The sequence below is a fragment of the Anomaloglossus baeobatrachus genome, chromosome 9, assembly GCF_048569485.1.
Source record: "Anomaloglossus baeobatrachus isolate aAnoBae1 chromosome 9, aAnoBae1.hap1, whole genome shotgun sequence".
Taxonomy (NCBI): Eukaryota; Metazoa; Chordata; class Amphibia; order Anura; family Aromobatidae; genus Anomaloglossus; species Anomaloglossus baeobatrachus.
Genome location: NC_134361.1, coordinates 159,464,180 through 159,486,203, shown reverse-complemented (window position 1 = coordinate 159,486,203; position 22,024 = coordinate 159,464,180). Strand labels below are relative to the sequence as shown.

Below are 22,024 nucleotides of genomic sequence, written 5' to 3'. Positions count from 1 at the left end.
TCCCCCCCTCGCTCTCTTCTCCCCCCCTCTACTCCCCCCCCTCTACTCCCCCCCTCGCTCTCTTCTCCCCCCCTCTACTCCCCCCCCCTCGCTCTCTTCTCCCCCCCTCGCTCTCTTCTCCCCCCTCGCTCTCTTCTCCCCCCCTCGCTCTCCCCCCCCTCGCTCTCTTTTCTTCCCCCCTCGCTCTCTTTCCCGCCCCTCGCTCTCTTTCCTGCCCCTCGCTCTCTCTCCCCCCGCTCGCTCTCTTTCCCCCCGCTCGCTCTCTTTCCCCCCGCTCGCTCTCTTTCCCCCCGCTCGCTCTCTTCCCCCCCCGCTCGCTCTCTTCCCCCCCCGCTCGCTCTCTTTTCCTCCGCCCCCGCTCGCTCTCTTTTCCTCCCCCCCCGCTCGCTCTCTTTTCCTCCCCCCCCGCTCGCTCTCTTTTCCTCCCCCCCGCTCGCTCTTTTTCCTCGCTCTCTCCTGGCATGGTCAGTACAGAAATCTCTCCATCGTGGAGGGGTGAGAGGGAGTAATAAACATGGAGTCCCTACTGTGTCTGTGTATTTATTTCTAATAAAGTATTTTTCTCTGTGTAATGTCTTTTTTTTTTTTTTTTTTTAAACCCTTTGTTGGAGATTCTTAATGGCCAGGTTAAACTTGGCCTGACATTAAGAATCTCGGGCTTTATACCAGCTTGTAAAACATAGCTGGTATTAACCCCTTATTACCCAGCGTGCCACCTGCCACCAGGGCCACTGGAAGAGTTGGATACAGCGCCTGAAGATGGCGCTTCTATGAAAGCGCCATTTTCTGGGGCAGCTGTGGACTGCAATTCGCAGTGGGGGGCCCAGAAAGTTTGGGCAACCTTGCACTGTGGATTCCAATCCCCAGCTGCCTAGTTGTACCTGGCTGGACTCAAAAATTTGGTAAAGCCCACATCATTTTTTTTTTTTTTTAATTATTTCATGAAATTCGTGAAAAAAAAGGGCTTCTCTATATTTTTGGTTCCCAGCCGGGTACAACAAGGCAGCTGGGGGTTGGGGGCAGCCCGTAGCTGCCTGCTGTACCTGGCTAGCATACAAAAATATGGCGAAGCCCACGTCATTTTCTTAAAAACGTTTTCAGGGAAAAACCTTTATAAAAAAAAAAAATGCTTCCCTGCATTTCTATTGCCAGTGAAAGTAACACCAAGCAGGGGGGGCTAGCAGCCAGTAGCTGCTTTGGTTACCCTTAGCAATAGAAAATGCAGCGGGAGCCCACAAACAATGTGATTTTTTTGTTTTTTTATTTTTAATGAATTTTTTTTAAAAAAAAAAATCGGCATGGGCTTCGCCCATCAAGCACCAGAGCATTTTACTGCTCATTCATCCCAAGTAATCAGATGACTCCAGTGTCGGCCGATTACTTGTTCTGTGTCCCCCTGCATCCATCGCAGCGTGTACGGGCTGTGAGGTCAGCGGAGTGGAGACAGTGACATGCTCTGCTCTGACACATAGTGTGCTGCATGTCACTATCTTTCTCCACTCTGGTACTTGTTGTGCAGGTGACCGGATGCTACATGTCACTAACTGTCTCCACTATGGGACTTGTTGTTCAGGTGAGAGTGTATACAGTTGTTACTATGCAGCAGAAATCACAGAGTGGGGCAGTTAGTGACATGTATCATCCGGTCACCTGCACAACAAGTCCCAGAGTGGATACAGTGACATGCAGCACACTATGTGTCAGAGCAGAGCATGTCACCAACTTGCTCTGCTCTGTCACCTGCGGTGCTGCATGTCACGTTTTTGCCGCGATTTGGTGCGTTTTTTGCTGCGTTTTTGCTCACTGCGTTTTTAATCCGTGCACAATGCCATTAAAGATTGTTGATGAAAAAAAAAAAAAAGGTCTGATGTCATTTCCTTATTCAAAATGTTCATTGTATGCAGGAGAGCAGACAGCAGCTGCAGAACTACAAGGCTCAGCATCCTCCATTCACTAGTGTATGCAGGAGAGCAGACAGCAGCTGCAGAACTACAAGGCTCAGCATCCTCCATTCACTAGTGTATGCAGGAGAGCAGACAACAGCTGCAAAACTACAAGGCTCAGCATCCTCCATTCACTAGTGTATGCAGGAGAGCAGACAGCAGCTGCAGAACTACAAGGCTCAGCATCCTCCATTCACTAGTGTATGCAGGAGAGCAGACAGCAGCTGCAGAACTACAAGGCTCAGCATCTTTCATCCAGGACTGTATGCAGGAGAGCAGACAGCAGCTGCAGAACTACAAGGCTCAGCATCCTCCATTCACTAGTGTATGCAGGAGAGCAGACAGCAGCTGCAGAACTACAAGGCTCAGCATCCTTCATCCAGGACTGTATGCAAGAGAGCAGACAGCAGCTGCAGAACTACAAGACTCAGCATCCTCCATTCACTAGTGTATGCAGGAGAGCAGACAGCAGCTGCAGAACTACAAGGCTCAGCATCCTCCATTCACTAGTGTATGCAGGAGAGCAGACAGCAGCTGCAGAACTACAAGGCTCAGCATCCTCCATTCACTAGTGTATGCAGGAGAGCAGACAGCAGCTGCAGAACTACAAGGCTCAGCATCCTCCATTCACTAGTGTATGCAGGAGAGCAGACAGCAGCTGCAGAATTACAAGGCTCAGCATCCTCCATCCAGGACTGTATGCAGTTTTTTACCCAAAAAGAAAAAAAAAATGACATGGGCTTCGCCATATTTTTGTATGCTAGCCGGGTACAGCTGGCAGGTACGGGCTGTCCCCAACCCCCAGCTGCCTATTTGTACCCGGCTGGGAACCAAAAATATAGAGAAGCCCTTTTTTTTTTTTTTTAATTATTTCATGAATTTCATGAAATAATTTAAAAAAAAAAAAAAAAAATGACGTAAGCTTCGCCTAATTTTGGTGTCCAGCCGGGTACAACTAGGCAGCTGGGGATTGGAATCCACAGTGAAGGGTGCCCAAGCTTTCTGGGCACCCCCACTGCGAATTGCAGTCCGCAGCCACCCCAGAAAATGGCGCTTTCATAGAAGCGCCATCTTCTGGCGCTGTATCCAACTCTTCCAGCTGCCCTGATGCCGGGTGGCTAGCTGGGTAATAATGGAGTTAGGGCTAGCTGTATATTATCAGCTGGCCCTAAGCTTGAAATTCATGGTGTCACGCCAATATTAGACATGGCCACCATGAATTTCTAGTAATGATAAAAAAAAAAAACACAACACCCAGAAAAATATTTTTATTAGAAATAAAACACAACACAATTAGTGACTCCATCTTTATTGAAATAAACCCCCCTCCGCAGTAATCCTGGGTCAAGGGTCCCGCGCCGCCCAATCCGGATCCAATATCATCTGATCGGTTTGCTGGAAGGCAAAGCGATCAGATGATGTGTCAGGTTAAAGGATGTGAATCACACGACACAGCAGCTGATTGTATAAAAGCCGATTATACAATCAGCTGATGCATCAGTAGAAAAAGAAATAAATAAATAAATACTCACGTCTGTGCTGATTACCGGCAGCTCCTGCAGCGGAGTCTGATCCTGGCCCATCACTTCAGGATCTGCCGGTAATCAGCTGATGAAGTCCCCTGACGGCAGGATCAGCTGATAGCCGGCCGGGCGACACCGCGAGAATTACGATCAGCTGATGCGTCAGGTGACTGCATCAGGTGATCCACCGCCAGGTCCTGCAAGCTTCGTACGTGCCCCGGGGAGACTGCACACAGCCAGAGCGGCGGTACCGAGACAGGAGCTGGGAGCGGGCATGGCACCGGGACCCTGCAGACAGGTGAGTATGACATACACACACACATACACACTCACACACACACTGTATATACGCACACACACTGTATATACACACACACACTGTATATACGCACACACACTGTATATACGCACACACACTGTATATACGCACACACACTGTATATACGCACACACATACACATACACTGTATATACGCGCACACACACTTTCTTCCCCTGGCTGTGTAGAGCTGCTGCTGTCTGTGTGATTGCTCTCAGTACATCCACTGGGAAGAGGCAGGGAGGAGGGTTTGGTCTGACAGCAGAGTGGGTGTATTAGACACAATGGGTGTGTTAGATAAGCTAGACACCGCCCTAGAGCCACAAAGAATTCTGGGACTTGTAGGAACAGAACACAGGAAGTCAGAGGAGAGATTAACCCCATCAGAGCTGGAGCCAGCAATGAGCATGTGCTGCTAGTGCACAATAAAAGCTAATTTTGCTGAAAAAACATAATAGATGTGTTGAGGGGCACATATTAGCAAGATTTATCAGGAAAAAAAAAAAATCAGTTTTGGTAACTGGACAACTTCTTTAACCCTATGGAAACCCAGCCATTTTTCTTGGATTTAGTTTTTCCTTCTTATCTACCAAGAGCAATAACTTAGTTTTCCATCCACATAATATACGAAAGCTTGTTTTTTGCGGACCAAGTTGAGGTTGAGTTTAATGGTATTTGAGGACATTACAGGTTCACTTTAACACTGAGTGGTGCAACTATATATAATGCCAATAACATGGCTAATAAGCATGCGTTGGGGGACTCAATACAACATCCAGGCCAGGCACTGTGGACTCTTGACTACCTCATATAGACAATCTTATTTTAAAGCAGTTTGTAAGTGCAAAAAAGTAGCCTAAAACTTTTTCTGGGGAAAACAAAAACCTTTTTTACTATATGTGGTTTTTTTCCCCCCCTTTTCTGAAAGTACTTCTTTGGAAATAAAACTAGAGGATCTTAGTAGATGGGGAACGACAGTTTTCTGTGTCCAGTGAACCTTCTCAGTTCTTCTTGGGAAACAATGAGATCTTCCTTCTTTGCCAAGACGAGCGCAACTGTTTTTTACATGCACCATTTACTTGAAGGAAAAGCCAGACGTTCGGGTATAGTAATGGCATCGCTGTTTGATGGTACACTACATTAACTTTTATGTGAGTTACTGTGCAGCAAAATCATTAGCAATATACTACTCCACATTCCAGCAACTTTTTATCACAACCATCCGAATACATTTTGAAAGTTCAAGGAGTGAAAAGGTACCTGCCACTCACTTTTCAACACCCTTTCCAGCCATGACTTTTAGGACAAGCGGAAGATCTTCTGCATATCTACACATTGGGCCAGTGCCCAAAAGTTCAGTACGCGAGCCATGAGCGTCAGGAAACTGCCCATCATTGGGCACAATACCTGTTAAAAAAAACAATTATTGACAACCAAGTGCTTCTTTTCTTTTTTCATTGCTTCCTTTGCTCTCCACTGTCTCACTATTTTGACAGATATGTGAGACTTTATGCATTTTAACTAGAAGATACCACTATAAGGGAGGTTAGAAGACTATTGGTGTGCAACAGATAAACACAGGGGAGATCCGTGCTGTCATTAGTTCATGCTGGATAGTTCTATAAGAAATAATGCAAGATTCTTGTGTAGTATGGAGCAGTACACAGAGGACAGAAGCAGCAGCAGAGGTAAACCCTCCCAATAAACGCTATGACTACAAGCAGCAGACATGATGAGTCCACCCTAAATCTGACAACATTTATCTCAGAACAGAAAGGTTCTTACAAAAAAAAAAATATATATTTGGATAGGAATCAAATCAACGAATCTATGCTTACACATTTCAAATATCAGATCACATAACTGATCCCAGAGTCATTTCTACATTGGAACTTAGGCACATTTTTGAGAGAGTTTCTTTAGACAATGTTTTAGCCATGAAAAACAGTTCGTAAATCATTACACAGTTAAAATTAATATTTTTATTATAAGTGTCGGCCTCAGTTACAAACCACAGGAATAATAACTTCACTTGCATTTAGTTCTTTACTCCGTGACAAATTTTAGTTAAAGGGAATTGGTCATTAAATTTATGCTGCCCCAACCTATGGTCCCCATTTGGCTTTTCAAACTACATATTCTCTGAAAAACACCTCAGTATTTCCGAGGAAGACCTAGTTGGTTTCAAATGCGCAGCCAGGCTCTTATTCATGCTGCCTGAACCACAGGCAGCGACAGGTTCCCTTTAATTCTATTGCACTCTGATGGTGTCCATCAATCTTCATCAGACCAAAAGTGATGATACCCCGTCCACCAGTCACCTGGTGTCAATCAGTGGGCTTGGCAGACAAGTGGTCACTATGTCTATCAGTTTCTGGTGAAGAAGGATCATTGGAGCAGGGGAGAATTCCTTTACCAGAATGGCTTTTTCCTTAACAAAGATATCTTCCCACTTGTAACATTAGGTACAGTGTAAAGCTCTTTTAAATAGGTATCCACAATATTTTTTTTTAATTTCTTAAAAGGGAACCGGACACCAGTTTTTTGGCATATAAGCTGCGGCCACCACCACTGGGTTCTTATATACAAAGTTCTAATATGCTGTATATAAGAGCCAAGGTGGCTATGTAGAACATAAACACTTTATAATACTTACCTAAATGGTCGCGCTGCGGTGGATTTAAGTCAGATGGGTGTCTCCGTTGTCTGGTGCCGGCGGCGCCTCTTTCGGCCATTTTCGTCCTCCTCCTCTAGCTGAGGTGCATGATGCGTCTACGTCATCCACACTCGCCGGCATTCAGGTCCTGCGCAGGCGCACTTTGATCTGCCCTGAGCAGGGCAGATCAAAGTATTGTAGTGCGCCTGCGCAGGACCGGCGAGTGTGTATGACGTAGGATGCGCCATTCACACAGGCTTCAGAGAGAGGACGAAGATGGCCGAAACAGGAGGCACCAGCACCGGACAATGGAGACGCCCATATGGCCCAACTCCACTGCAGCGCGACCGTTAGGAGAGTATTATAAAGTGTTTTTTTATGTTCTACACAGCAGCCTGGGCTGTTATACAGTGCTGGCCAAAAGTATTGGCACCCCTGCAATTCTGTCAGATAATACTCAGTTTCTTCTTAAAAATTATTGCAATCACAAATTCTTTGGTATTATTATCTACATTTATTTTGCTTGAATGAAAAAACACAAAAGAGAATGAAACAAAAATCAAATCATTGATCATTTCACACAAAACTCCAAAAATGGGCCAGACAAAAGTATTGACACCCTTAGCCTAATACTTGATTGCACAACCTTTAGCCAAAATAACTGCGAACAACCGCTTCCGGTAACCATCAATGAGTTTCTTACAATGCTCTGCTGGAATTTTAGACCGTTCTTCTTTGGCAAACTGCTCCAGGTCCCTGAGATTTGAAGGATGCCTTCTCCAAACTGCCATTTTGAGATCTATCCACAGGTGTTCTATTGGATTCAGGTCTGGACTCATTGCTGGCCACTCTAGTAGTCTCCAGTGCTTTCTATCAAACCATTTTCTAGTGCTTTTTGAAGTGTGTTTTGGGTCATTGTCCTGCTGGAAGACCCATGACCTCTGAGGAAGACCCAGCTTTCTCACAATGGGCCCTACATTATGCTGCAAAATTTGTTGGTAGTCTTTAGACTTCATAATGCCATGCACATGGTCAAGCAGTCCAGTGCCAGAGGCAGCAAAGCAACCCCAAAACATCAGGGAACCTCCGCCATGTTTGACTGTAGGGACAGTGTTCTTTTCTTTGAATACCTCTTTTTTTTTTTCCTGTAAACTCTATATTGATGGCTTTTCCCAAAAAGCTCAACTTTTGTCTCATCTGACCAGAGAACATTCTTCCAAAACGTTTTAGCAAACTCCAGCCTGGCTTTTTTATGTCTCGGGGTAAGAAGTGGGGTCTTCCTGGGTATCCTACCATATAGTCCCTTTTCATTCAGACGCCGACGGATAGTACGGGTTGATACTTTTGTACTCTCGGACTGCAGGGCAGCTTGAACTTGTTTGGATGTTAGTCGAGGTTCTTTATCCACCATCCGCACAATCTTGCGTTGAAATCTCTCGTCAATTTTTCTTTTCCTTCCACATCTAGGGAGGTTAGCCACAGTGCCATGGGCTTTAAACTTCTTGATGACACTGCGCACCGTAGACACAGGAACTTTCAGGTCTTTGGAGGTGGACTTGTAACCTTGAGATTGCTCATACTTCCTCACAATTTGGATTCTCAAGTCCTCAGACAGTTCTTTGGTCTTCTTTCTTTTCTCCATGCTCAATGTGGTACACACAAGGACACAGGACAGATTGAGTCAACTTTAATCCATGTCAACTGGCTGCAAGTATGATTTAGTCATTGCCAACGCCTGTTAGGTGCCACAGGTAAGTTACAGGTGCTGTTAATTACACAAATTAGAGAAGCATCACATGATTTTTCAAACAGTGCCAATACTTTTGTCCACCCCCTTTTTTATGTTTGGTGTGGAATTATATCCAATTTGGCTTTATGACAAATTTTTTTTTTCTTTTTCATTGAAGACAAATTAAATGAAAATAATAATACCAAATAATTTGTGATCTCAATCATTTTCAAGAAGAAACTGAGTATTATCTGACAGAATTGCAGGGGTGCCAATACTTTTGGCCAGCACTGTATATAGCATGTTAGAATGCTGTATATAAGGGCTCATTGGTGGTGGCGGCCGCCGCTTATATGCCGAAAAACCGGTGAGAGGTTCCCTTTAAACCTGTGTAAAGTAGTGTAAGTGCAGTAATATACGCACGGATCGCAGTCTTCTCCAGTTTCCTGCGCTGCTCCACTCCTCTTTTCACTCACTTTATGTGACCCTGAAGTCCATTTTACAATGTACAGCAAGTCTTTGGTATGTCAGAGAGAGACGCCATAGTCTTACATTGTAAAATCTACTTCTGGCTCACACATAGACCACTGAGTAATCCAGCAAGTTGGAATAGAAGTCACGAAAGTGAGAAGAGGAGTGGAGCAGCGCAGCAATCTGGAGAAGTCGGTGATCAGGGAATGGTATTACCGCACTTACACTATAGTACATATACATTAACACAGGTTTAGGCAAAAAAATATTAGGAGTGCCTCTAAGTATTCTACATACAGGATTATATATGTAAGCAATACCTAACTGCTCATCATCTTCTTCACTATTTTTTAAAATCGGATACATTTTTTATATAAAAATCTTAAAAGTGACATGTCCATCTCGTTCTAATTGTCCACAGTGTGAAATAGTACATAGAAAGCGGATTTTTGTTCCACAATGTGCCATTTACAAGCTTATACCACTCTAATCGCAGTGATCAAAATGACAGCTGATCTTCACCTTTAACCCATTGTGAAACTCGTTCAAAGTGAAATGCATAATAGAAAAACAAAGACGCTGCCTGTGATATCGCTCACAGATAAGGTACAGCCAATGGTTATAAAAGACAGTAGCTGGACCTTAAAGAGGACCTTTCACAAGTATGATCATGTTAAACTGGTCACATCATGGAATATTGGCTGCAGAGTTGAGTTCTTTTAATTTCTCCTCTTCATTGCGGAATATTAGTGTGACGCCCTGGACTAGCCAGGTAGTCACAGGTAGGCCCTTACACAAACACCTTCCCCTAAAAAGGTAACAGCAGCCAACCTTAAAACCCTGAGTGACCCCTCTCAGGACTTGACGTTCACACCCGGAGGGCGGAGCCAGGCGGTTGGCCACGCCCACTGAGGAGTTCGGAGAGCCGGAGGCGGGAAAAACAGAGCGATCAGTGACAGGAGTGGAGGAGAGTGGTAACAAAGTGTAGACGTCTGTCAGGGAACTGGGTCGGAGCCCAGATACCCTGTGGCCAGGAGGCAGACGGTGGTGGCCGCCTGCAGGAGCTGGGATTACAGCCGGTGGAACAGTAAGGGACCGGGTAGTGGCCCGCCGGTACCGAACTGGTGAACCGATTGGAAACCGGAGCACCAGGAGGGGTACTCCGACCCAGTACGAGGCCCAGAAGGCACTGGACCGAGTCGAATTCACTGATTGGGGTCTGGACTTTAGGTCCTTAAACACCCAAGACCCGACTGAAGACAACAGCAGAACCAGAGGGATAGAAAGCCACCGCCCAGGCATCGAGATCCCACGGGCCAGCGTCTGCGGGCAAACGGGCTCTGCCGGCACACACAAAGCCGTGGAGCGGACTACCGTTGCTCAGGCATAGGAGTCACCATTCTTCTAAAAGTGAGGTGCAAGAGAAAGGCGGAAACCACCAACCTGAAAAAGGGGAGAAGCGCAGCCGGCTGTGGGCACCGTCCACCATCTTGTTTGGTATACCAGAGACTCCAGTGTGTCTGTAATAGTGAGTACAACAGTGCCCTTGGGCCGCGCACCGCACCGCAACAACAAGCCAGCACGCATCCCCCCTCCTCAGCTCCATCGGGCCCCCGGGACCATCATCGCCTACCCACGGAGGGGTCAACACCAAGCTGCGCAACACCGTCCCCGGGAGCCTAATCAGCGGCAGCTGTGGTGTCCATCCATTCACCACAACCCGTGGGTGGCGTCACGAACTTAACCCCCAAAAACAACCGCGGCCTTGGCCATGGACCTCCCCACCCAACACCACCCCTCACGTAGCGCCAGCACCCCTTCAGAGCGACGTGACCCCCGGGTCCGGGAGGAGCTCAAGCCACCCACCGACGAGCCCGGATCCGAGCGGCTCGGCAGCCGGCCGAGCCTTGGGGCAGTACATTAACTTGTAAAGTTTACATTCTAATTTATAAGATCTTGATCTCAAGCCTGATTTCTGCAGCTACTCTGTAGTACAATGCAGAGCTGAATGCTATTACACACACTTCTAGATCTCCTCTCACAGCAGTCAGTATGGCGATGAGCGGAGTAGAGCTGAGCAGAGAGTCATTACAATCACTTCCAGATCTCCTCTCACTAGTCAGTGTGGCGGTGAGGGGAGTAGAGCTAAGCTGAGAGTAATTAAAAATCATTCCTGATCTTCTCTCACAGCAGTCAGTGTGATGGGGAGTAAAACTGAGCCAAGAGTTATTACAAAGATTATCAGATCTCCTCTGAGGACACTATCAGTCTGTGGGGAGGGACAGAGCTGTCAGAGTAAAGCTGCAGAAGTGTTTGTAATGACACTCAGCTCTGCTGTATCCGCTCTCCTCCCACAATGACTGGCATGAGACAAGATCTGGAAGTGTTTTTAAATCACACTTAGCTCTGATCTATACTACACAGTAGCTGCATCAGTCAGGGCTTTCTATCATTACATCTCACAGGAGAAAGCAAGTTCTTCTGACCTTTTCATTCCCTTGCATGATCGCTCCCACTTATTATTGGTCAATTTTATGCCGGGGACAAATCACAATGCATAAATATATGAGGGGACAGTACAGAGACCTTTCCAAAGATCTTTTTACACCTAGGCCTGCGACTGGAACACGGGGGCATCCGCTACGTCTTGAGGAAAGAAGGTTTAATCATAATCACAGACGAGGATTCTTTACTGTACGAGCAGTGAGACTATGGAACTCTCTGCCGCATGATGTTGTAATGAGTGATTCACTACTAACATTTAAGCAGAGCCTGGACGCCTTTCTTGAAAAATTTAATATTACCAGTTATGTATATTAGATTTTATGACAGGGTATTGATCCAGGGAACTAGTCTGATTGCCGGATGTGGAGTCAGGAAGGAAATTTTTTCCCCATTGGAACTTGTTTGCCACATTGGGGTTTTTTTGCCTTCCTCTGGATCAACATGTTAGGCTACGGGTTGAACTAGATGGACTTAGAGTCTCTCTTCAACCTTAAAAACTATGATACTATGATACTATGAAACTTATATGCTCTTAGAGAAGAATCAGATGTAACACTGCTTCAGACTTGTCAGAAACTATAACCTAAACTTAACAACAGAAAGGAGAGATTAAAAATTAAAAGCTATGGTTTGGTCATCCCTGCGGTAACTATTCCAGGATGTAGCCAGTTTAACATGCTCAAACTGGTGATCAGTCCTCTTTAAAGAGAACCTAATAAAAACAACTTACCTTTAAAAGTTGATATGGGACTATATATCTTGGACGATTAGTCAAAGTATGGTCTCGGGTGGCTTCTACCTACCCAGATTCCCTTGACTGACAGATCTCTATGTGTTTGGAGAAAATACAGGTTTATTTTAAGGGCAGAGACAGACTTCTGTCTCCCCGCTTTCGATCCAAATTAGTTAAAACAGGAAGTGAGCACTGTGGCTGCCGCTCACTTCATGTTGATTGCTCATTTGGTCCGAAGGCTGGGAGATAGAAGCGGACACTGATTGGACATGGGGCTCGCATGACGTCACAATGTCACGTGAGCCCCGGGAGCGTGAACCGCAGCACCACTGGAATGGTGCCGGTACAGGAGGAGAGCATAAGCTTTATTATTTTACCTGGGGAAAATGTGGAATCAGAAGGGGTTGTCCCAGTAGTGGATAACCTCTTTAAGCCATTTGGTAACCTGGGGCATCTTTAGACCGTCTAGTCTAAAGTTTACATAACCTACAAATTGGCTTACTTCATGCCAAAAATGTACCTAAATGTACCCTAAATTTTGGAGCACATCTGTGGCACACAACGCTGCTTGCTGGACTACATCCTCTTTCTGAAATATCACGATCATTTTTACATGAAGCCCCTGTCCTTTATGAGACAATGTGCAGAAAATGCCAAACACACAGATATAGTGCAAGCAATTAATGACGTTTTGGGTGCAAATTGAACTAGAATTCTTGGATAAATCTACCCTATGATTTAGCAACTCAGTGTATTCATGAGGAGAGCTACACCGCCCCCCCCCGCCCCGATCTGCAGTCACGGACAGGCTGCCATGTTGATATGCAAACACAGCTGCTTGTCAATCAGCGCCCTGAGGGTAGCACATCATGACTACACAATCTGTGCACTCAGCGACTCTAGGAGCCAAACAGTACATTTTTGTGCTGTTGTAGCTGGGAATATACATCTATACTAATAATATGTTTTGGTAACAAAAGGTTCCATATTAAGTTGTCTGCTGCTTTGCACATATTGCAAAAATACTTGATTTAACTTTAGAATATGCAAACTTACACTTAAAGAAAAAAAAAAAAAGTAGATTTTGGGTACTCACCGTAAAATCTCTTTCTTGGAGCCTTCATTGGGAGACACAGAGACCATGGGTTGTATGCTGCTGCCACTAGGAGGCGACACTAAGCAAAAAAAGGTAAACTCCTCCTATGCAGTATACACCCACCAACTGGCAATCATTCCTCAGTTAGTGAGAAAGCAATAGGAGACAACAAGAAAGAACGAACAATCTTACAGAAGTTAACATTAAAATCAACATTCAACAGTAACATGTATCCAACACAAGGGCGGGTGCTATGTCCCCCAATGAAGGCTCCAAGAAAGATTTTACGGTGAGTACCCAAAATCTACTTTTCTTTATCGTTTCATTGGGGGACACAGAGACCATGGGACATCCTAAAGCAGTCCCACGGGTGGGTCTATTGTTACTCTCAGGGCTGACCTCGGTCCACTGCAGCCTGCAGAACGCGTCTACCGAGGCTCGCATCAGAGGATGCGAAAGTGTGAACCCTGTAGAACTTCGTGAAAGTGTGGAGCGAAGACCAGGTCGCAGCTTTGCAAAGCTGCAACGCTGGAGCGTGGTGACGGACCGCCCAAGAGGCTCCCACCGCCCTGGTGGAATGGGCCGTAATCCTGAGTGGGCGCGTTGTGCCCCTTACCCGGTAGGCTTCTAGTACGGCAGAACGGATCCCATCGCGCAATAGAGGACTTGGAAGCGGGGAGGCCTCTGCGCGGACCGGATGGAAGCACAAATAGAGAATCCGACCGTCTGAAATGAGACGTCCTGGAAATGTACAGGCGGAGGGCTCTGACCAAGTCCAGCTTGTGGAGAAGAATCTCACGAGGGTGAGACGGGTTCGGGCAAAAGGAGGGAAGAACAATGTCCTCGTTAAGATGGAAAGAGGAGACCACCTTGGGAAGAAAGGACAGTACCAGCCGAAGGACTACCTTATCCTGGTGGAAGACGAGATAGGGAGAGCGGCAGGAAAGCGCCGCTAGTTCAGATACCCGCCTGATTGACGTGATGGCAACTAAGAAGGCGACCTTCCAAGAAAGGAACCGTAGAGACACCTCCTGAATAGGTTCGAAGGGGGGATGCTGAAGAACGGACAGAACTAAGTTGAGGTCCCAGGGCTCCACTGGAGGCTGAACGGGGGGGGGAACAGAATGAGCGGCCCCTTGGATGAATGTGCGAACCTGTGAGTGAGAGGCAATCCTCTTCTGGAAGAGAATGGAAAGAGCAGACACTTGCCCTTTAAGAGAGCTGAGTGCCAACCCCGCATCCAGACCAAACTGCAGGAAAGACAACAGAACTGGTAAGGAGAAGGTCATGGCTGCGACCTGGTTAGCTTCACACCAGCGGAAGTAGGCCTTCCACGTACGGTGGTAGATGCGGGAGGAGGAAGGTTTCCGTGCTCTAATCATTGTCTGGACGACCCTTTCTGAGAATCCCGAGGAAGTTAGTACTGCGGCTTCAACAGCCATGCCGTTAAATTGAGCGACTGTGAATTCTGGTGGAGGAATGGTCCCTGAGTGAGAAGGTCCGGGACGTCTGGTAGTCTCCACGGGACGTCGGCGAGAAGGTGCACGAGCTCTGCATACCATGGACGACGGGGTCAATCCGGGGCCACGAAAATCACCGGGACTCCTTCTGATTTGATCTTCTTGACTAATTTGGGGATGAGCGGAAGCGGAGGAAAGAGGTACGGCAGAGAGAACTGCGACCAGGGGATCGCTAGGGCGTCCGTTGCGAGTGCCAGTGGATCTCTTGCTCTGGACACGAACTGGGGCACCTTGTGGTTCCACCTGGAGGCCACGAGATCCACGTCGGGGGTCCCCCACCTGGAACAGATCTGCTGGAAGATGTTGGGATTGAGGGACCACTCTCCCGCGTCAAGGCCTTCTCGGCTGAGGAAGTCAGCGGCCCAATTGTCCACTCCCGGAATGTGGACCGCTGAGATCGCTGGAATGTTCTGTTCGGCCCAGTCGAGGATCTGAGACACCTCCTTCATTGCCGCTCGGCTGCGTGTTCCGCCTTGGTGGTTTATGTAGGCCACAGTTGTCGCATTGTCAGACTGTACTCGAATTGGGTGTCCTAGGAGCAGGGTCTCCCAGTGTAGGAGAGCCAAGCGAACTGACCCGAGTTCCAAAATGTTTATGGGAAGGTTCGTTTCTGGCTCGGTCCAGCGACCCTGAACTGTAAGGTCTTAGAATGTGGCTCCCCAGCCTGGTAGACTGGCGTCTGTCGTGATGACCTTCCATCGAAGGGGAAGAAATGATCTCCCTTGGAGGATGAGGGGAGAGCGTTTCCACCATTCCATTGACTCTCTGACTCGTGGAGGGAGTGCGACTGGGCGTGAAGGGAGTGAAGAGACTTGTCCCATCTTGATAGGAGACCCTGAAGAGGACGTGTATGGAATTGACTGTAGGGCACCGCTTCCATTGACGCCACCATTTTCCCGAGAATGCTCATGCAGTACCGAAGAGAGCAACGGAGAGCGCGTTGGAGCTTCCAAATCCCCCTGAGGATAGCCGAGAGCTTGTCCTCGGGCAGGAGAACCTTCGCCTGTGCGGTGTCGAAGATCATGCCAAGGAATGAGATGCGTTGAGCCGGGATCAGAGATGACTTTGGTCTGTTGATCAACCAGCCGAGACGGGCTAGAGTATCCAGAGTGATGCTGAGGCTTTCGCGGCACTCAGACGCCGAGGGAGCCTTGATTAAAATGTCGTCCGGGTACGGGATGGCTAGAACTCCCCGGGTCCGAAGAATAGCCATGACGGTTGCCATCACCTTGGTGAAGACTCTGGGAGCCGTTGAGAGCCCGAATGGGAGAGCTGTGAACTGAAAGTGTTGATCCTGAACCACAAAACGTAAGAATCTCTGATGAGCTGGGAAGATCGGGATGTGAAGATAGGCGTCCTGGATGTCCACCGAACAAAGGAACTCCCCGGGTTCCATGGATGCAATCACTGAGCGCAGAGACTCCATGCGGAAGCGACGGAGACGGACCCGCTTGTTGAGCCGCTTCAGGTACAGAATGGGACGGACGGTGCCATTCTTCTTCGGAACAACGAAAAGGTTTGAATAAAAACCCCGAAATCGGTCTTGAGGGGGGACGGGGGTGATGACCCCAGAATCTCGCATGGACTGGATGGCCGCGAAGAAACCCTTGGTGAGGGAGGGATCCTTGGGGGGTTTGGACTTGACGAAGCGTGAATGTGGGAGAGAAGAAAACTATCTTGTAGCCGTGAGAGACGGCGTCTCGGACCCAGGCGTCGTCTATCACGGAAAGCCACACGCTTCTGAACAGCCGTAGGCGACCGCCGACCCTGGATGAGGATCCGGGAATGGGAGCCCAGTCATGCGGAGGAGAATCTGTTGGATCTGGAGGTCTTGGACTGCTGGCCACGGGAACGCCAGTTGGGTGTTGCCTTAAAGGAGGGCTTCCGTTTCTCTTGACGTGCTGGCGACCGCTCCCGACTGTTGTTGCTGTTGGCAGTAAATTGACGAAAAGGACGAAAGGGAAAAACCCGTCGTTTGGGAGGGGCACGGGGAACCCTTCGTTGGGGAAGGAAGGTACATTTGCCCCCTGTTGCCTCAGAGATGATCTTGTCCAGCTTTTCTCTGAAGAGTCTGGCACCAAAAAAGGGAAGACTGGTGAGAGACTTTTTGGATGCTGAGTCCGCGTTCCACGCCTTAAGCCACAAGGCTCTGCGGATTGCAGCAATGTTGCCGGCTGCCAGGGCTGCAGAAGCAGCGGAGTCGAGGGACGCAGCAACTAGATACTTTCCAGCATGGGCGATCTGATCTGCCAGATCTGCCAGCTCGGGGCCGGGAGCTTCAGCAAGGATACCGCGCCGAAGAAGCTTTGCCCAGGCGGAAACAGCCTTGGAGACCCAGGTGGATGCAAAGGCTGGAGTGATGGCGGAACCGGAGTCTTCGAAGGCCGACTTGGCAAGGGATTCTATGGTCCTGTCCGAGGGGTCTTTAAGGGAGGCGCCATCAGAGAGCGGCAAGGTGGTACTAGATGAAAGTCGGGAGATCGGAGGATCCACTGAAGGAGACGCTGACCTCTTCTGAAGAAGTTCCGGTGCAAAGGGGTAAACGACCTGTGCCCGCTTGCGCTTCTGGAAACGCTTGTCGGGATGTTCCCACTGTCTAGAGAAAATGTCCTCAAATTCCCTATGGTTGCCAAAGCTTCTTGGCAGTTTCTTGGCCCTTTTGAAAGGGACCGACTGACTGGTAGGAGTCGGATCTACATCCTTCACCTCTAGGGTCTGGTTGACGGCAATAACCAGACTGTCCATCATACTGGTCAGCTTGGAGATATGTTCAGAGTCCAGATCGGTGTCCGAATCAGGGTCCTGATCCGAATCCGGGGCTGCCGCAGATGAGGTAGGAGATAGAGAGCGTATTGCTCTGGAGGCCGTAGAGGGGTTAGGAGAGCTGGAGGACGATCCCGAGAAGGACCGCTTCCTAGACCTCTTGTGCGTCCGGCCCTGCCGGGCTAGTAGCGCTGCGGGCTCAGACTTGCTCTGGGTCACCGGGGGGGCTCCAGAGGTGGAGGCGGGCAGACGCTCTATGGTTGAAACCAAGGTTTGAGATACCTTAGTTAGGTTGTCCACGGACTGTGAGAGAGCTGCAGCCCACTCAGGTGTGGGGGCCGAGTCCTCGTTACGGGCGGTGGGGGGCTCCGTAGTAGTCATGCTAGGGGTGCTGCAGGCTTGGCAGATGGGGGAGGACTGCCCTGAGGGAAACTTCTTTAAACAAGAGGTGCAGGCGTAAGTGTAGGCTCAGTGTGGCTGAGAGCGGGACGCTCTTGTGCTGGACATGGGACAGAAGGGAGAGAGAGGAGAGAGAGAAAAGGAAACAGACCGGAGGATGCCATGTGGAGGGGTACTGGGGAAGGAGCTGCCTCCCAGTGGCAGGGCTTACTCAGATTCTGGCGTCCTGTGTCTGCTGGCGCTGTGTCCTGTTTCAGACTGCAGGCTGAGGGAGCAGAAGTGGGGGCTCCGAGGAGCTGCAGGGGTATGAGGCCGGTGGCTGCACGTGGAACGCTGCTGCCGCCGCACAGAGAAAACACAGGGCTGTGATGGCGCTGCTGAGAGGGTCCGGGCTGGGGGAGGGGCAGGAAAAGAGCGCACAAAACCGGCGCGCAGCAGAAGAAAACCTGCAGGGATTGGCTGGGAGAGAGAGGGCCCGTGAATGGCTGAAAAAGGGCGCGCAGAAGCCTACTGTGACTGGCTGCTGGAGCGGGCGGGCCTGCTGGGGAGCAAGGACTCGCGCGATAGGCTGGCTGGGAGGGGGCGTGGCCGGACGGGAGCTAGGCCGGAGAGAAGCCGGGGGCTAAATTAGAGGTGAGGCCGCAGGGGGAGCCGGTGGACAGCGCCGAGGACGGGAGGGAGGGCGAGCGCACTGCCTGCCTGGAGGGGAGCTGACCCAGGGTAAGGGAGCTAATCCCATGGATCTTTTTTTTTTTTTTTTTTTTTTTAAACGGAGCTCCCATGACCCGGGGAACAGGAGGGTACCTGTCCCAACGGCTGACAGTCCTCCTTGATCCTGGCATCCTGGGAAAGATATAGGGAGACGGGTATCTCGTCCTGTATGATTTTTCGTCTCCCCTCCCTGATCAGGCCGGCTGTGGAAGGCGAGCGTGCAGGGGGAGGGGGGCAAGGACCATCTGCCTGTCCCTCTGTGCGGATGCCCCCCAAACAGTCTTGAGAGTGTTAGGGGGGTAGGGTCCTGCCAGACAGACACGGAGGACAACGGAAGTGGCGGACGGACCCCACTTCTGTGCGACCGGTCTCTAGGGGGGGGAGAGCAGGGTGAGCGATTACACCCTGTCGCCCGACGAGCTGTGTCTGAAAAGAAAAAGCAAAATATTAAAAATACAAACCTGGGGGGCTGAGAGCAGCCCCAAGTGTGTCCACCTCCTATGGACACTAAGCCTAAACTGAGGAATGATTGCCAGTTGGTGGGTGTATACTGCATAGGAGGAGTTTACCTTTTTTTGCTTAGTGTCGCCTCCTAGTGGCAGCAGCATACAACCCATGGTCTCTGTGTCCCCCAATGAAGCGATAAAGAAATATATATATATATTATACTAGCTGTACTACCCGGCTTCGCCCGGGATAATAACTGCTGTTAATAAAATAGAAACCACAAAACAAATTGATATAAATGCAATTATAATGTCCGTCTCCCCCTCTGATATATCTCTCTGTCTCTCTCTTTGTCTGTCTTTCTCTTTCCCTCTGTCTCTTTCCCTGTGTTAGTCTCTTTGTCTGTCTCTTACCCTGTCTCTTTCCCTCTCTTTCCCTGTGTCTGTCTCTGTCTCTTTGTGTCTGTCGCTTTACCTGTCTGTGTCTGTCTCTTAACCTGTCTCTCTCTTTCCCTCTCTTTCCCTGTCAGTCTGTCTCTTTGTCTCTTTATCTGTCTTTGTCTCTCTTACCCTGTCTGTCTCTTTCACTTTCTTTCCCTGTCTGTCTGTTTCCCTGTGTCTGTCTCTGTCTCTTTGTCTGTGTCTGTCTCTTTGTGTCTGTCTCTTTGTGTCTGCCTCTTTCCCGGTCTGTCTGCCTCTTTCCCTTGCTGCATTGTAACACGCCAACATTCCATATAAGGGCGTGGCTGCGCATTCTTCTGAAGTTCTGGCTGCACTGTGGCTCCCAGCTCCACCCGCTTTAATGGAGGCATGTTTTTTGGCGAATAACTGTAAAGCGCGGGGTTAAAATTTCCCCTCAAAACATAGCCTATGACGCTCTCATGGTCCAGAAGTGTGAGTGTGCAAAATTTTGTGGCTGTAGCTGCGACGGTGCGGATGCCAATCCCGGACATACACACACACATTCAGCTTTATATATTAGATTAACATATATAATATATTATATATATATATATATATATATATATATATATATATTTTATTTTTTTTTTCATAAAGGACAGCATTATCATTAATAATTATTATTATTGCCATAAATGGAGTTATAGTTACACAGATCAAAGACTGGGGGCAATGGATCACTGCCTGCACTGTGAACAGATAATTGAGGCAGGTTATCTGTTGGAGAGCAGACATGGAGTGTATTCACTTAGTAATTAACAAGTAGCTGACAGTTGTTGGCATGGCGAACCTTGACTGTGTACATTCTAATTAATAAAAAGATATGAATCAATGCAAGGTGAAGAACACTGCCAGAAGGCAGATCGAACAGCTCCATATCAGAGGTCTAACATGACAATGGAAGTACAATATTGTCCATTCCATGCCTATAATATGCTAATTCAGAGAATTCATGGATATATCAATGATTGGGGCGCCTATTCACATCTGTGGGTGGAACTGCAAACGTTTTGGTAGCTGGCAACCTACAGGAGTGTGATATCTCCCTCAATTATGGATATATCATATTACCGTGTGTCATGTATACAATACTTGAAGAATGTTCAGTAAGATGATGGCCAAATTGTTTCTCTAGGAGATTCCTGGGGAAAAAAAAATGTTTGACAGCATAAATATGGCCTAACAAAATGGATTATAATGTACCGTAGTTTTTGGATTATAAAACACACTTTATCTTTCAAAAACGTGGGAGGAAAATGAGGTGTGCGTCTTATAAGCCGAATGTAGCTTACCGCTTACCGTGGGGTGGTGGAGAATGGTCACAGGAGGCAGGGGCAATGCTGTGGACTGTGCGCTGCACTGCTGAAGGTGAGGCAGGCACCATCCTGTCTGTGGTGTGGGCTTCAAATAATGGCGAGCAGAGTCAGCACATGCGAAGATGGAGCTCTCAGCTTAAGATCTCATCTGCGCGCACACAGCCTATGGCCCAATGATCTCCCAGCAACCGGACTTAAGGAAAATTAAGGAAGTGGCGCGTGCACAGATGAGATCTTTGAGCTATTGGTCTAATGGCGAGCAATCTGCGCACATGTCAACTACAGGCGCCATTTTTGGATATTCATGCCTCACAGCAAGCATCTGGGACATCTGCCGCATCACCTGCATCACCCTACTGCACAACTGCCCCTGCCTCCTGTGACTCCACTCCACCACCGCTGCCGCACCCGGTAAGATACCAGTGGATTGTAAGATGGCCCCCATATTTATTTTTTTTACCTTTTCTTTTTTTTCACTAAATTTGGGGTGCGTCTTATAAAACAAAAAATATGGTATTCTAATCAGCCGCCATCCTCTGACCTCAGCAGAGATAGGAGTGAGGGTCTGATAAGACCATGTAATATCGGTGTCTGATCCCAGGAGAAGCAACGAGTATTGCAGATTTGTCCATATTTCCCGCTGCGTTCTCCTCTGCCAGAAGCGCTCACGGATCCAAGTTGTAAGAAGTATTTGTATTGTATCCCTTTTATTTTATACTGTTTTGACTCTATACAGGTCTTTATTATGTAATTTCTTGTAACCTTTTTTAAAAACTGTAGTCTTTGTATATTTAATGTGATAAGTTTGTTCTTTACTGCTCTAAACCTCCCCATAAACCTTGCGGAGGGCGAGTATAGCTTGGTTATGTTACCCTGCGTATGCCAGAGTGCAGGAAGAATACCAGGTGCTCAAGAAAGCTGGGTAACGTGTGCTAGTGTGTAACCCGGTGCCGGCGTGTGGTGCCCCAGCGTGGGATGCGCTTAGCTCATAGTTTAACGTGATGGGTGAATGGATGAGCATGGTGGGGAGCGGAGTCTCCCTTTACAGTAGCTTCCAAGGCACATGTGTCACAAGGGAGAGGTATTTGTGACGAGTCAGTGGCAGCGATGGCGTTGATCCTGATAAGTCAGTGGAGCCATGGGACGTTTCATGACAATTATTAAAATTCATGAGGTAAAATGTGCTGGAAAAAAAAGAAATCTCACCAGACGTTGGCTTGTGTCCATATATCCCATTAAAATACGCCGGCATCCTTATGCTGCCTCCAATATCTGAGCCTACCCCGATGACTGATCCTGCTGCAGCAATGATACAGCCTTCTCCTCCTAAAGAAAGGACATGAAGAAATATATAAGAAGAGACTAAAGAAGAAATCTCTAAAAACTAAGAATATGTATAATGAAAATCTTAAAATCAGATATAAAACTGAGC

General features: G+C 48.1%; 1 protein-coding gene across 1 annotated transcript in view; it reads right to left on the bottom strand.

Moving 5' to 3' along the window:
• FAAH2 (fatty acid amide hydrolase 2) overlaps positions 1–22,024 on the bottom strand; it is a 63,093-nt gene that overhangs the window by 14,911 nt on the left and 26,158 nt on the right. Inside the window, exons 4-5 of the mRNA XM_075324029.1 lie at positions 21,799–21,918; positions 5,057–5,192 (exon numbers count right to left, since the gene is read on the bottom strand). Of these exons, the coding sequence (XP_075180144.1) occupies positions 5,057–5,192; positions 21,799–21,918 (256 nt within the window). The remainder of the gene's footprint in view (positions 1–5,056; positions 5,193–21,798; positions 21,919–22,024) is intronic.